The 16,501-nt window shown below is 41.9% G+C and overlaps 1 protein-coding gene across 1 annotated transcript; it reads right to left on the reverse strand.

Annotated features, from left to right (window-relative positions):
• Positions 1-2,343: 2,343 nt before the first annotated feature.
• On the reverse strand, positions 2,344-15,851 carry LOC145403061 (glycerophosphocholine cholinephosphodiesterase ENPP6-like). Its single transcript, XM_080274901.1, has 8 exons — positions 15,737-15,851; positions 10,451-10,697; positions 8,597-8,803; positions 6,662-6,800; positions 5,819-5,979; positions 5,460-5,580; positions 4,604-4,738; positions 2,344-2,606 (listed from the first exon to the last, which is right to left on the reverse strand). Exons 1-8 carry the CDS (start codon positions 15,847-15,849, stop codon positions 2,344-2,346), a joined length of 1,386 nt encoding a protein of 461 aa, XP_080131027.1. The 5' UTR covers positions 15,850-15,851.
• Between the last annotated feature and the right edge of the window lie 650 nt (positions 15,852-16,501).

Genomic DNA, 16,501 nt, shown 5'->3' on the forward strand with positions numbered 1-16,501 from the left:
GTATTGTTCAATGTTTTTATTAGACAACACGCACAATAACCCCCAAGGTAAAAAGGTTAATATAATCGGAACATTAAAGTTAAAAGAATGTTGAATTTTGGAATGGAATTATACTGATCACCTCTCCTTATTGCATTCAGCAGCAATATTTTCTCATAGAATTGTCCAAAGAGTTACTTCTCAAGAGTGAAGAGGTGATACCTGCAATTTAAAAAATTGCCTTTCTACTGGAGCTGATGCAGGAAGAGAATGTTGAACTTCAAACACACTCTTAAGGCAAGGGTGTTTATCCTGACAACTGTAAGCATCTTGGGGATGGGTCTTAATCCCCCCCCCCTCTCTCTCTCTCTCTCTCTCTCTCCACAGCTGGGCACTAAATACACTGAATGTCTTTAAATACTAAATACTAAATAGCCTACATGAGAGAAATGTATTTAAATACTAAGTACTAAATACATTTTATGAACTTTATTTAAATGCTAAATACTAAATACATCAATTGTATTTAAATACATTTGTAAATACATTTTAAATTCATACAAATTTTAACATAAGCATATATATATATATATATATATATATATATATATATATATATATATATATATATATATATATAGCCAGCAGGTACCTGGCATATGGAATTGATATTTTCGTGCCAACCGCTCCCGAAATAAGCCAAACTGGCATAATTATGCCAGACCTGGCAACCCTGATGGAACTTAACTCGTGACTCACACCGTGTTCACTGTTCGGGTTACCGGATTGTTGGACGGGTTTATTGCCAAATCAACTGGTAAAAAAGTATTTACATTTTTATATTTTGAGGAGTTAAATACATTGTATTTAAATACTCATTACAGTACTCAAATACTACATTTAAATACATGAAAACTAGTGTATTTATAAATGCAGTTCTAAATACACAAATGTATTTAAATACATTTTAAAATACAAACGTATTTAAATACTGCCCATCTCTCCCTCTCTCTCTCTCTCTCTCTCTCTCTCTCTCTCTCTCTCTCTCTCTCTCTCTCCAAAATGTATCTGGAAAAGTATTTCAAGTAAGTGTTTGTACGTACGAAATATAAATTCAGATTACTTAGCTGCCTATTTAATACACAAAAACAAGGATTTATAAATACAATAATTTAAGTAGAATGTATTTAAGTAGTAAAGCCGCCATCTTCGAACTCGTTTTATCAGGAAATCCGCTTATTTTTGACTGGCTAACCATGTCAGAGTCCCATGCAGCCCGGCTCACTGATGTACTTATATTTATACACAACCCTCTGAACTCATTAACCTACAATATTATTCTGTATACTGTATTGCATATTAGTATTTATGCATATACATGGCGTTCACAGGTCACGAGACAGACCAAAACATAGTCATGGAACACACACATGTGATTTGCTAAGAAGTAGAGCCTTGTAAGCATACTGTACACTTGGACAGTCAAACATACAGTACTGTACAATATTTTCTTCCTCTGCTTATCATTTCACTGTAATGGATAAACACCAGAAAAAGTCTTATTAAACTTATGACACAGATACTGAAGAAACGATCAAAATAGAAATTATGTACACACAACATAATGCTGAGATGAAGCTCCATCCCTAATTCGTCAGATGTTCAGTTCATAACTGCTTTTTAAAAATATAATTTCTTAACTATTCGTATTGTAAATTTAGTAAAACTAAAGGAAATTATGGAATTTTGTTGTGTTCGTTGTAAATTACAGTAAAACCATAGGAAGAGGAGAAAAAGTAATGTTCAATACTGTGCTCTAGACAGTTCAAGACTACGTTTACAAGATCTCTTCGGTCACCTGGTTTGTGATGCTTCCTTCCTCTGGAACCCGACTTATCTGGAAAATCGGTAAACGTGGACTGATTCCACCCCCCCAAATAGTCCTGATTAACCGGGTTTTACATTATTTTAAAAATACATATGTATTTAAATACTGCCCATCTCTGATAATACCATAGTTAACTCTAAAACGTGTCTGTGATTCTCCCAGTTGCTGTTACAGTGGTTTCTTTTAGAACTTCCTCCACCTGGAGCATCTTGCTCACTCCCTGCTAGCTATGGAGTGGAGTAAACTTAGTCCAACCCAAACATACAGTATAGTTCATTCTACTTTTCAAACAACCCTTAATATTTTTCAGTAAGTCCATTCTATATTTCATACAGACCCTTCTGTATTTCAAACGGACCATTCTGTATATAAAACAGCATATTCCGCATTTCAAATAATTCTTTTTACATTTTAAACAATCTGTTTTACATTTCAAACAGTCCAATCGACCGGAAGAGGACGAGCACGGGGGAAATTCATACCACATAAAAGCGCGGTCCAATATGTCTAAACAGGGCAAGAGAGACGAACAGCAGGAAAGTAGCGAGTCCTGGTGTGGGTGTTGCTGCTGCTGTTGATGTCTTGGTGCAGCCGTCGCGGCCCCCGTCCTGTGCCAGCGCCCCCTGTACGTGGGTCCAAGTGCCGTTGTGTGACTGTGGGGTGATGGCCAGGATGTAGGTCAGCACCTGGTAGATGTCCACCACGTGTATCGGATCCAGGGTCCATCCGCACTTGAAGTCTGAGGGCAGAGATAAAGGGTACAAAAGAAGTGATATAAAGGGTACAAGAAGAAAGTTTAGATTAATGCTTATCGAAAACACAAGGATCACCAAGGCTGAAAACTAAATTGTGTCCCAGTCCTAATATAGACTATGAGCCACAAAAGTCAATGTGATATTTAAGTCCCCAGTTGCACTGCTGGTGAACAGGATCTAGGGAGGAAACAAGCCGAATCCGTTCAGTCTGACCTCCCGAGAAGACAAAGGGTTAATTCAAGTAATTTTCATTCCTATGATGAAGCAAAGGGTTAATCAAGGTCATTTTCATCCGTATGGGATATAATGCAAAAGTGAACTAGTACTCTCAGCCCTTCAAGCACACTTCCCCACAGTTCTTGGCGATACGCAGTTTACTGGATACGTTATAGCAGAGTGCCTAATAGTTACTAATCTTGACCTGAGGACAGGACTGGTTCTCACACAACACTTCACTCGACTGAGAAAAACCCAGATGAAGATATTATTTAGCTAGGCACTGGAAAAGAAAAAACCTCTCCTGCAAAAGGCTGGCAATATTAACTTACTTTATTTCCCTATGCAGGTCACTTTAATGTATTAACAGCAGAGGACACCATTTCTGGGTTTCTACTTTTTCGTTATTTTGACTTGTTTCATTGCTCCCCCCTTTTGCCTTACTTGTATTCCTGAGCCCTTGGTGTTTCGTGGTTCATCTTGGCCTTCCGCTATCTTGAGTGAGTTGTGTGTTTACCGAATTTTCTTCTCTCTCTGCGACCTTTCTGTTCACCGGCCCTGCTGTATGATGGCTTGTTTTGCACTTTAGCTCCCTTCCCTATTCAACGCTTTGCCACTGATCTGTGGTGATGCTACCGCGTTCTCTTTCTCTTTTTTTTTTTGACTGTTTGTTCTTACTGTTTTCAAATACTTGAGAAGAAAAGTAATATCATCATCCCCTTAAAAGATTGTCCAGTACGTGTTTTTATTTAATTAAATTTGTTTAGTCATGGCACTGTTTCTCGTTCATTGTTTAAACCTTTTCATGTAAAAAAGCTGCCTGGGTTTACCGAGTCCTGCCACAAATGTATAGTTCGGAATAGTCCTTATATAGAACAGAAACTTGAGTCGTTTCACTTGCATTCGAAAAGTCACGGCTGTGAGAGGAAGAGAATGTGCAGGGGATCAGTGGGGTGGGGGGTGGGGGGTTAAAAACGAAGGGGAGAGGGTGCAGGAAAAAAGGGGCAATGGGAGAGTAAATATGGGGCAGATATATGGATGACTTCATAGACTTATTAAAATGTAATAACACTATCATTTTCATAAGTAAAGGTACCGTATACGAATAAATTATAAGGATAAAAAATAAATTGCATATTATAAGCACCGTGATGTTGCACTCGAATAAGTAGTTAACAAACAGCCAAATACTATGACGGACATGAATAAGGTTTGCAAAAGTATTTAGTCTTTAAAATTTATCAGCCATACTAAGAAATATGTCGCGTGACTGAAGAAATATTTCTAGGGTTGCCTAGTCCCCTAGGCGGAGAAAATGCCCTTCATCTCTTCGTCAGGACTGTAGTGGCAATAAGAAATTCGTCTTATGTCTGAAGAAGTAACATTTCCGGCCTTGGTCAGACATATCCTGTGTATTAACATTAGGACGTAGATTTCACAGGAAACCCTACCAAGGAGCTGAAAGCATTTGATTCCTACACACATAACACATACCTCACGTTTGAACCTGCCTGGCCCACACAATGATATCGTTACAGACAAGACTCGAAACAACTCAAATATTCAGAGTTGAATGCTGTAAGCACTGCGCATTTCGTCCTTAATGCAAACGAAATATCCACGCACGAATGAGCTCACGAGGTGGAAAGTTACCTGGTCCCTTGATATACAATATCCCCCATCATTTTAATGGTACTGTAGCCGTAATAGGAAAAACCTTATATGACTGGGAAAAAAAAAAAAAAAAAAAAAGAGAGGGGGTTACCTGGTCCCTTGGCAAAGAATATGCCCCTCATGTCCTCAACGTTGGGCCTGTAGCCGTGCGATCCCCTGTCCAAGAAGACGAGGTCGTTGCGCTCTGGTATTTGCTTCCCAGACCGTGATGCCAGAAGGTACTGTCCTGCGGTACGTACATCATCAGCAGCAGCAGCACCAACGTTATTATTATTATTATTATTATTATTATTATTATTATTATTACTACTACTACTGATGATGATGATGATAATGATGATTACAGGAAATGGCCATCAGTGCATCACCTTCATTATCACTATCACAAACAACATCATCATTCTGACCTTTCTTCCATCTAAGGTGGTCAGATTTCAGCACTGAACCTGTCCATTTATTAGCATTCCAGACCGTACCTGGCGTGTTGGGGACATGAATCAGAGAAGCAATACCTATGTCAGCGAGTAGGATGATCTCACAAATGCACAGTACAATAGCGAGCCATAGTTTCTGTTCACCTTCTGCTTCATTCCCGGTTGTAGGAAAATCGTAGAGTTTTAAACCGAAAGAAGACCTGTTGATGATGATAGTTTGAAGGGAGGAGGGTGCAAAACTCATGGCTGGAGCAAGTTAACTGTTTCAGGTGGGAGTTACTTGAAGCAGGAAGAGTTGCTGTCTGGAGGACTGAACTGGCAAATCCTCGGGGGTGGACTGGAAGGGAGAGAGAGGCTACGCACCACCACGGCATCTGCCCCGAGTGAGTGAGCAAGTGAAACCATTGCTTCGCCTTCTCTCAAGTCAGGGGATGGGGAAGAGGGTGAGTAGAAGCTCTGGCTCGCGACTGTACTTGCGGTGTTGGGGACATGCTTCAGAGGAGAAATCCATACCTTTATCAGCAGACAGGATGATCTCGTGGATGTATTTGTGGTGTTGGTAGTGGTATTGCTGGGGCACATCCTCTCGCCGGTACGTCTTTACACCAGGTATCTTGGACACCTGCTCATACACCTGCCAACAGTCCGACACGTGGATACAAGTTGTGCTCAATGGTGGAACAAGAATATAATGCTAAGACTTCATTTTACTAGGCAAATAAATACTGTCAGGATTCTGTCACTCACTCCCTGAATAAAATCGTCTGGCTATATGTAAATTAATGTATACTATTAGAGATGTCTCCGTCATAAGAGCGTTGATAGTGACAGTGATAATTCTCTCTCTCTCTCTCTCTATCTATCTATCTTACCTTGTCCACGTTCTGCTGCGGCACTTTGATGTTCATAAAGGCGCCCTGATCTGCGATGTTTTCCACCAGTGATGAATCCAGGTAGTTGTCAATCTCATGATAGGTGGTAACATTCAGGCCGATTGACGTCATGCCATGGTCGCTTACTATTATGATGTTTACTGCAGGCAACAGGAGGCAGGTTGAGAGACTTAGTGAGTTTTATATATATATATATATATATATATATATATATATATATATATATATATATATAGAAGTAAATAAATAAATTTATAAATAAATATTCCAGAACGATGAAAAATTCGCACCTTCAAGACACCGGTGCCCCTTGATTTACTTTATGGCTGTGAGACGTGGATATTAACAAATATTTTCGTGTGGCGATTTTTTTATTTATTTATTTTGGTATTAGGCACCTTCGCAGGATCATGGGATATCGCTGGTACCACCGAGTGTAACAAGCAATTAATTCATATGACTAAGTCGAGGCTTAAGACTGCATAATACGTGAACGGCAACTCCGGCTGTGTGGGTACATGGCCCGTCTTCCTGAGGCTGATCCTCCTGATATCTAAGAGACAACCTGGAATGGAATGGACCAAGGGGAGGGCCGCAAAACTAGTGGCTGCAGTTGACCATCCCCGTCAAGAGTTGTTAAGGATGGGAATAGTTGCTGTCTGTAGGCTTGCATAGAAGAACCTACATTGGGTGGTGTACGAGGGTGAATAGTTAGTCACAACGACCTGTACCCCGAGTGAGTGATTGAGATGGCATGAGTAAATCTAAAATGGCGTCATTATATTGATGAGATAAATTCTTGGCGATATCGTGCTGCCTTACCTTGGTCCTCGAGGTCCCGATTTCGAAGTTCATTAAGCAGATAGAGTATGACGTCATCAAGATCCCTCACTGTCTGTGCCATCTCGGGGGATTCGGGGCCCTTGGTGTGGCCTGTGTAGTCTGTGTTTTCCGTGTGCACCTGACGGAAAATGAACAGTTTTAATCTTTGGCTGAGGCTGATGCACTTAGGTATTTTATTCAGGCAACAAGAATTCAGCTCAAATAAGATCAATTGTAGATGTCACTGACTCCACAACTTACATCTAGTAACTCTTTCTCTGCTACATTATTTGTACCCCTTGGGCGCAATATTTAGGCCACGTCAGTCGACTTTATTCAGTGTAGAGAAATCCCAGCAGTTAAACGATAAAAAATGGTAACAGGAAGGCCAATATAATCCTTTGCCGAATGTAGGGGCCTGTGGTTTGGTCCATAAGGGCATTATATGATAGTGAGTTTTACGCCAGGTACCTCTTTTTTGGATAGGGGCTATGGCGTTGCCCCTGGGTAGAGGACTTTGGTTTGGAGCGTGTAGCATTTTATGACCGGATGCCCTTCCTGATGTCTACCATTGACCCTTGGGTGGATTCGATCCTCCGACCCTTCGGTCAGAACGGAGCGCTCTAACCCACTGAAACTTCATATTTCATTCAGTGGACTCGATGTAGCGTTCAGCAAGTGATCATAACCCCGACCCGCACCACAGACCACTGAGCCACTAGATGTCTGGATCCTTTTTCACCCGATGACGTATTTTTACCTGTGTTGCAAGACGTCAAGCATAAGAGACCAACACGAGCTGATCTTGCTGGAGAAATCTTTGACATAATCATTCTGCATCCAAACCGTTGATCCTACTGCACCCATTTTCACAGGGTATATTGTCTTGGCCCCTCCCCACCACCCGTCACAAATGCAGTTCATCCCGCCCATTTATTTCTTTGTCCCCCACACCCATTTCTTTACTCTCTGCTACTGTCATTCTAAGGCGACAGTTTGAAATATACTTCCACTGCATCAAACCACTATTCACACAACACCCGTTTTTACTCGGTATATTTTTCTGCCCAAGTCGCACCACCACCAAATTTCCAGTACATCATATGCATTCCTTTGCTCGTTACGCCCACTTCTTTACCTCCCCTTTCACAGGTTTATGGCGCAATGGTCACGCGATTGAAGAACACATTTGTTTAACCTTGTTCTTGCCACTTACAGATGATTTTGCCAGCTTTGGGTCAGTCTTTTATAGTGACAGTCAGTCTCCAATAATCTCTTCACAACAACTCTCCCTAGCTTGAATAAAATCGTCTGAAAGTAGAAAAGAAAATACAAGTTATCGCAGAGAAGGGGTTACAGGAAAAAAATACAAAAAACGTGTTCTGGCTTTTCATCGTTTCTGTGAGCATTATTCATCTCACACATTGTGTGTTGAAGTGATCAAATCTCCATTAATATATCTATATCTGTCTATCTACTTACCTATATATTTTTTTATCTGTCTACCTATTTTCTATCTATATATACATGTACACACACACTAGTGCTTGCCAGCAAAAAATTGCGGGAACAACTAATAGTCTTTCCATTACAGAAAGTAAATACCATTAATTCTGTTTCCATACAATTGCTGAGACCACACTGACCTATTCTGACCAAAAAAATCGAAAAAAAAAAAAAGCTGATTTACGCATATTTTCACGTGTCGCGATTTCCAAAAATTTCACGCCGCCGCGTCGAGCGCAATCGCCAAAGTTTTTGTTTTGTATTTCTCTGACATTTCCTGGACTTACCTTGATCTACAAAAAGAACTAGGTCGACATCAATTACCGTTGTCGTGAAAGAAAAGAATAAACGCACAGACGCACACACAGCCTGACTTTATTATTTACACACACACACGCACACACACACACAATCTGTATGTAGACTCACCTGCACCAGATCATATCCATCACTCAGCTTGTCCAAGGCTCTGCCGATGTTCTGCTGGAAGATCCGTTTGCCGGGACTCCTAACAAAGGGTTCACAGAAGGTGGTGGTGACGCCATCTATGGGCACGTCGCAGCGAGCCCACAAGAACTGAGCTGTGCGCAGGCCAGCCTTCTCAGCCGTTGTCCATACAGGCTCAGACGTCCACCACTGCCAGGTTGACAACAGGACATTACAGTTACATTACATTACACTGCATTCCAAAACTGGGAGTATCATATTAAATTTCATTATTACATTACTTTGTAGGAAAATATAATGGCCAGCTGTGCAGGTATTGCACCACTGCATTACATAGCACTATAGGCGGATATAATGTCTACCCGTGGGACTAGCCTATTACAACATGGCACTGCCAGTAAACATAATGTCCACCATTGTCAGTACCAGCAAATTAGTCGGTCTCTGGCTACACCCTCTCTGTGTCAACTCCTCGTTGTCTCTGGCTACACCCTCTCTGTGTCAACTTCTCACTGTCTCTGGCTACACCCTCTCTGTGTCAACTTCTCACTGTCTCTGGCTACACCTCCTCTGTGTCAGCTCCTCACTGTCTTTGGCTACACCCCCTGTTTTTCTCAATGGATTTATTTCCCCCATGGAACTATTTTCCCCATGGGCATATTATTCCCGTGGAGGTATTTTCCCCATGGGCATATTATTCCCGTGGAGGTATTTTCCCCATGGGTCAATACTCTGTTTACCCCATGGACCTACTTCCTGTTTTCCCGATGGACCCATTTCCGACCACAGACGTATTTTCTCAATTACTTATTTTCCCCATCGATGGATATTTCCTCCAGGGACTTATTTTCCTCTTGAATTTACTTTCCCCATGGACCTATTTCTCCCTATGGAAATAACAAATCCCCACATAGACTGGACTAGTTTCCGCCATACTTATTTTTAGACCAGTGACTGTGTTCTTGTGCCCATTTCTCCGGGGATATATCTCCCCACGGTGGTATTTTCCCATATGGACTAGTTTTCCCACACTGATCCATTCCTCTTATGAATTATTCCCACATGAACCTATTTTCTCACTACTCACCCAGCCACCTACACACATATGCAGAGCCTCACTCCTTGTTGTCTGTCTCGGAAGTAGGATGATGAATTAGCAACTTCCCATACACGGTCAGACGAACACACACACACACACACACACACACACACACACACACACACACACACACACACACACACACACACACACACACACACACACAGATGTAGCAGATTTAACTGTACAGCTTTTATTTCGATACAGCTGCGGAGATTGAACAAAGTTGAGCAATAAGCCCATTTTCTGGTTGAAGGTAACAGCCTCCATTTGCCCACCCCCAGGACATGATGCCACTAGACCCTCTGGAGCACTGCTAAGACGTTACAACACCAATGGAGTTCCACAAGATCCAGGTCCAAGGACTGTCACACCTGGACAGGCTGTGGCTCTCCCCGAAAGCCGTCAAGAGGGGCAAAAGAGCAGTGTTCTTTAGTGACAAGCCTGTGGAGTTGCCGAAGTCTCACACATGCCAGCACCAGCAGACCCGCAGTACATGCTTAGGGTCTCCTGCCAGTGGAACCTGCTCACGGTGGGTGCATCTGTGCAAGAGTTGTCGACACAGCAGATGAAGCTGGAAGCACACAGGTGGTGTGGGATCCTTCCCACCTTGCTGCTGTTTTTAGAACATGACCATGAGACCACGAGAAAAGGTGGCTCTTTAAACGTTCCGTATTATATAATCGTATATATTATGCTGAGAGAGAGAGAGAGAGAGACCAACCATACTTCCTCACCTTTGGCTTCCCGGTGGCATTGTAATCAAACAGCGAGAACACGTCCTTGTCCTCCGGGTCGTAAAAGTAATTGCCGACGATCCCGTGCGACTCAGCGTACCGGCCCGTGACGAGGGTGGTTAAGGTGGGGAAGGAGATAGACGGGAAGAGGGGCGTGGTCCAGCGCGCCCTTCCGCCCTCCTGCAGGAACCTGGTGAACCCCGGCAGGCTGCTGGCCGGCTGCTTGTCCACGTAGTCCCATCGAAATCTAGTTGGGAGGGTTTGAGGTTTGAGATGGTGAAAAAGAATCTCCATAATAATGCCTACCTACTTTACAAGGGTCAATAAGGCAGACAGTCGGTATTTGCTAAGTCACAGTCTTTCTCGGCCTAGAAGAAGACATGCAGTGGTTAATGTTACATCCAGGTTCCCAGTTAAACAGTTGGGTGAACAGGGACTAAGGGGAGAGGATCAAACTCCTGTTCTTCCAGTTGTGGATTGAACTTGCTAAGCACTGCACCACCGGTTCACCCGAGAAGTTTATGATGTTTATGGTGATTGTGATGATGAACTATAATGATTTCGGTGATGAGGAGATGGCAATGAGGCGTATGGTGGCGATATGATGGTCATATTCAACATTAATGTGTATTTAAAATGCTGCTTGTAGTTGTTGTTGTTGTGGCCCTGGGTTCAGTCTGGACTGCAAACTGCAGACTGAAGTTACCCATCTCCTGCAGTCCACCATCCCCCTTTCGAGGGACAGCGGAGTTGATGGATGACTGTATGACCGGCAACACAGCTACCTGGTTATATTGTTGCCACCACGTGGAAGCATTCTTCTCCAGCACAGATGCTTATGGTGATCATGATTATTATGATTATCATGATGCTTACGAGTATAATTATGATTATGATGATTATTATTACTATAAAGGTATAGGTGTTTATACTTGAAAGTGTCGAACTAGTTCGAGTGAGCAAGTTTCTTAATGTTGTTATATTAGCTTTCGGTCAATGTTCCTAAGTCCAATATACTTTTAACCAGTAAAGTGCGCTTTGTGAGCACGTGACGAGCGACCGAGTGTTTGAATATACGCCTATCATAATAATTTCATCTTGGTGTAAACTTTCAACATTTCTGGTGAGGTAGTTTAACAATAACAGAAGAATAATTGCGCTAAAACATTTATTTTCTCACGTTTTCTCTCTGGGTGTGCACATAGCGAGGCGCCGTAGCATTTATCACACGTGCAATGTTCAGTTCTCTGCTCCCGACTTGCCGTGTCAATTAACTGCATCGGTAAACTCTTGGCTATTGATCGAATGATAAAACCCGGAAATGGGGCAATTACCCTTGCTGATTTCACCCCCAAACATAGAAAAAAACGTTCATGTAAAATTCTGAGCGTAATATCCGATACTTAATTGTTAGAATTCATGCAAGAAAACATAGTGTTACAACAGGAAATCTTTTTAAATTCAATTTCATAGAGAAGCATGTCAATTGAAGCCCTCCATACATTCCTTTGGAAAGCTGGGATTCCAAGGGGTTTCTTTGGTCCCATGAGTAAATATTTAGCTAAAAACAAAATTTATTGAATGTATCTACTACCTGCTGAAAGACTCTCTTCTCTATCTCAAGTGGTAGAAAAGTTATTAGCCTCTGAAAACCATTGTGGTCAGGCAGTGTCGTATCGGGCTGGGCTTCGTCGTGTCGGGTCGCTCATTTCTCAGTTGAACATAAACATCGCTTCACTCGCTGCGCTCAATAATTTTCGACCAAGTTTTAGTGTGTGTGTGTGTGTGTGTGTGTTTTTATGTTTTCAGTAAGGGGTTGGCGATTTCCGCGAAAAACCTTTGAAGTATCTCTTACTGCTTTTCCATAAGCTTTTCAGCGATGTGTGTTGGTTGGCTGTAGTTCTAATAATTTCCAGTTTTGGCTCAAAATTTTGCTGTTGTTGGCTTTTATCAGCAATATAATGACGAATTTAGGGGAAAGTCACTTCAGTAACGCAACTACTTTTCATTCAGCTTTCCAACGATTTGCATAGGTTACTGTACCTTTAATAGTATCAACGATATCTGGGTTTTGGTGTTTTGTGTTTTCGTTTTCTTACAACCTCAGTACATATCTGACAGTGTTTTCGCTCACTTGCTCGCTCGGACAGCAAGCATGACAATGAATTTCAGTGTGAGAGACAGAGAACGTGGGTAGACTATTAATTACTAGAGGTAGGTGTAAGCAAGATCCAACATGAGCACGGATCTGTGCAGGGTTATACAACACAGAGTTCGTGCAACACACTCGACCTACATGCGATATAAAATGGTCCTTTAATTTTAATGTAAATTCAGTGGCAGAATAATATAACACTACGGCTGTACATACTTTCCACAGCACTTCGTAACTAGCATCATATTCTAGTGTTAATGTCTTGTTATAACTTATTCAAGAGAGAGAGACGGCAATTTTTGGCCAAGTTAGACTAAAAAGAGTATAGTTCTCTTGTATTAGGGAAAGTGGGGGAAAGAGCAACGTGTGGCAATCATGAACGTATTTGTCTCTTTAGCATACCGGGGAAGATATGTTGTGTGGTTGTTGTCGACAGAGTGAGGGCGAAAACCGAAGGAATGGCAGAAGAGGAACATGGAAGGTTTTATGAAAGGGAGAACGTGTGTATCCCTAATCGGTATATAGATGAAACATCCTTCAACTCAGTAACCTATTGGACGTAGTGTATTCGACACCACAACATTTTGATAATGCAACATATTTTATAAAACCGGTACCATATCAAGTTTTACAACACAGCATACTTCATAATATCGTACCAATATAACATTCGACTCCATAAAGTATTGACACCGACACCATATTATCTTCGACATCACAACATAATCATGCCAATACCACACACTATATTCGATATCGCAATACATCTGACATCATTTCAGCACACATGGCTGCCTTGAATAATGGAAAAGGAGATGAAGGGAAAATGGCTGCCTATCAACAACACGAGGATCATTAAGGAAGACAGTTTTTCGCTACACCCCAATCTTTCCTTAGAACACGACCTGCAGATATCTGTTTACCCTCAGGCTTCCAATTCAACTGGTGGCAGAGCAAGGCGAAAGGGGGGGGGGGGGGTGAAGAAATCGAGTCCACAAATCTGACTGACCCCAGAATCGCACTCTAGTTTTTCCAGGTATGAGCTTGAGGGGCCACCAGTATAATATAGGCCACTCGGTAGATAATATAATACTCTTCAACCACTCCTGTTATCTACCAGAGATGCCTTTAGCACCTTAAATACTTAAATAGTAATGCCGTCAGCTACAACAGTACTTAACCCCCTGTAGCCCAGCCCCAAGCAGACATGCCGCTTTGGGGCATCTTGAAAAAACTTCAGTCTGGAATTAACCCTAACGCAGGAACCTATGAACTCCGCGACTGTAAGCCGACAGGCGAAGGGCGGTACGCCAAGTACCTTCCCCACCAAATCCCAAGTGCAGCAACCGTGGGCTGTGGGGGGTTAAGCTTTTAGTCCCACGTATGCATAAATAGTTACGTCCTTATCAAATTCAAATTCAAGTTCTTTGTTTTGCCTGTAAACAATTACAGAATACAGTACTAATATAAGTATACATAATTTAGAGGTTGAGCTCATGAAATAAATTATTTTTTTATGAGCTCAATAAATAGTTGTACATACGGGTGACTTTACACTCCCTCTTTTGGCTTTCTTTCTTTCATTCTTTCCTCTTTCTTCTGCCTGTGGGTGACTCTACACTGAGTGACTAGCCTAATGATTTCCTGTACACCAGGAAACCATTTACTACGCAGGGTGGTAACCATATAACCAAATTATGGCACCTGGTGGTTTAGTGGGTAATTACAGCACTCCAATCGGATTGAGCCGGTGAAGGTTTATATCCAAGGGGTGGTTGGGGTTATTGCTCACGTAATGCCACTCACGGATGAGTAAGGCTGGTCACTCTCATCTTAAATGTCAGGACCAAATTGCCTAGCCCCGGGCTTCTACGCTCCTCATGGGGCAACGTAGAATTGGATGATGGATGGATATACGTGTTGGGAAAACACTGCACAATACATAATGAAAGCTCGCTATATAATTTTACAACGAGTTATTATGAGAAAACCATTTATCTTATTAGATATTTGTATGATATGTATAATTATAATTAAAATGAAAGTGACAACAAAACTTAATATCAATTTACAATATATTTTTTAGTTTTTATCTTGAAGGTTACATAGTTGGTAGTTTTTAATTCATCTGGCAACTTCTTACATACCGGTATTAAATAACCAGAATAAGTAACAAATCTTTTAAAATTTTCAGTCCGTGGTTTAGGGGTCGTGATAAGTTACATCTACTATTTCGTAAAATGGTAGGCTGAAGACTGGGCATATTCCGAAAATTAATGGCAGTGGGATGGCGTAATAGATTATATACAGATTTTTGTGTCCCTGCTCTGTCTATATCTTGTATTTTTAGTATCCTTAAATGCTTAAAGTGGGGATCAGTTCGTTCTCTGTAACTTACTCCTGAAATTATTCGTACTTTTTTTTTTTTTCTGAAGAGAAGTTGCTGCATAGAGGACTTTACTGTCGAGCCCAAGGACAGGCGTGCCATATTACCAAAACACCAATCTTGTAAAACACCTGCCACCACCACCATCTCCTCCTTTTCCTCCTCCTCCTCCTCCTCCTCCACCATGACTACCACTATGGAGGTAAAATAACTCCATGACTACCACCATCATACCTACCACCACCACCACAACAACAACAAAAGCAACTGCACTAATAACACAAACAACACCACAAACAACAACAAAAAACAATAACAACGAAAACAGAAGCAGAATCACCTCCCATCACGACAGGAACAACAGTTGTAGCAACCTCAGTCGGAAATCACAACCACCATCGCAAGAACAACAACACCAACAGCAAAAACGACAACAACGACATCATCATCATCAACCATCATCGTCAATCATCAATCATTATCAATCATTAATCCCATCAAACATCATCAATACATGTAGAAAGACCAACTAGATCACATTAGCAACACAGCACCTACCACAACCACCACGAACATGCAAATACCACAATAACCATCACCCCTACTACAGCATGCACCACTATCACCAGAACAGCCACTGCAACCATATACCATCACCGCTACCCACCACAGTTCCAACAGCACCACTCCTGTCGCATCACAACACCACCACTATCACCACCATCATCACCAGCAGCACACTCACCCGTCCATTAGGATATACAGCAGTTGGTTCCTGGTGTTGTGGTGTGTGTGTTGTGTGTCCTTCATGTTGCGGTCAGGGAAGGACGAGACCAGGGCGGTGTGAGACAGAACCATCAACACAAAACACAGGCGCTGCATTGTGGCCATCTTGGCTCTGAGGGAGACAATGTAGGTATCAGAGAGAGAGAGAGAGAGAGAGAGAGAGACAGACAGACAGACAGAAAGGGGAGGGGAAGGTTAATTGTAATAGGCTGACTGCTTTATACTGCATACTTCCTGTCTAAGGGTATGACTCAGCAATGAAAACAAGAATAGGAAAGAAGCAGAGGGAGGGAGGGAGGGAGGGAGGGAGGGAGGGAGGGAGGGAGAGAGAGTAAACACAGTCAAGGATAGGCACATTACTGCTACCGTCATACAATTCCGTTCAACAAAAGGAAGCAGACCTCTCGTCGTGAAACATTGGAAAACGAGCTCCATTAACCCTGTTATGGCTAAGCAACATTACATTCACATTACTAACAGTTGATTTTATCTGACCGAGAGAAATGCCAGCAGACAGTAGACTAAAAACGACCTCAATTAACAGACGCGCTTGGTATGTCATTTTGGGTCACAGTTGATTAGGTTCCTGAGGTGAGCGTGTACCTGTGAGACCCAGGAGGAGAGGGCATAACTTTGTGACATAACAATGAAGGTATTCTGTGTCAAAAATATTAAAAATCAACACTGCTTCAAATTTCAACCGCTCTGATAATTATGAGGGAGA

Source organism: Coenobita brevimanus, chromosome 60, assembly GCF_032717465.1.
Source record: "Coenobita brevimanus isolate Jiangsu-jjx chromosome 60, ASM3271746v2, whole genome shotgun sequence".
NCBI lineage: Eukaryota > Metazoa > Arthropoda > Malacostraca > Decapoda > Coenobitidae > Coenobita > Coenobita brevimanus.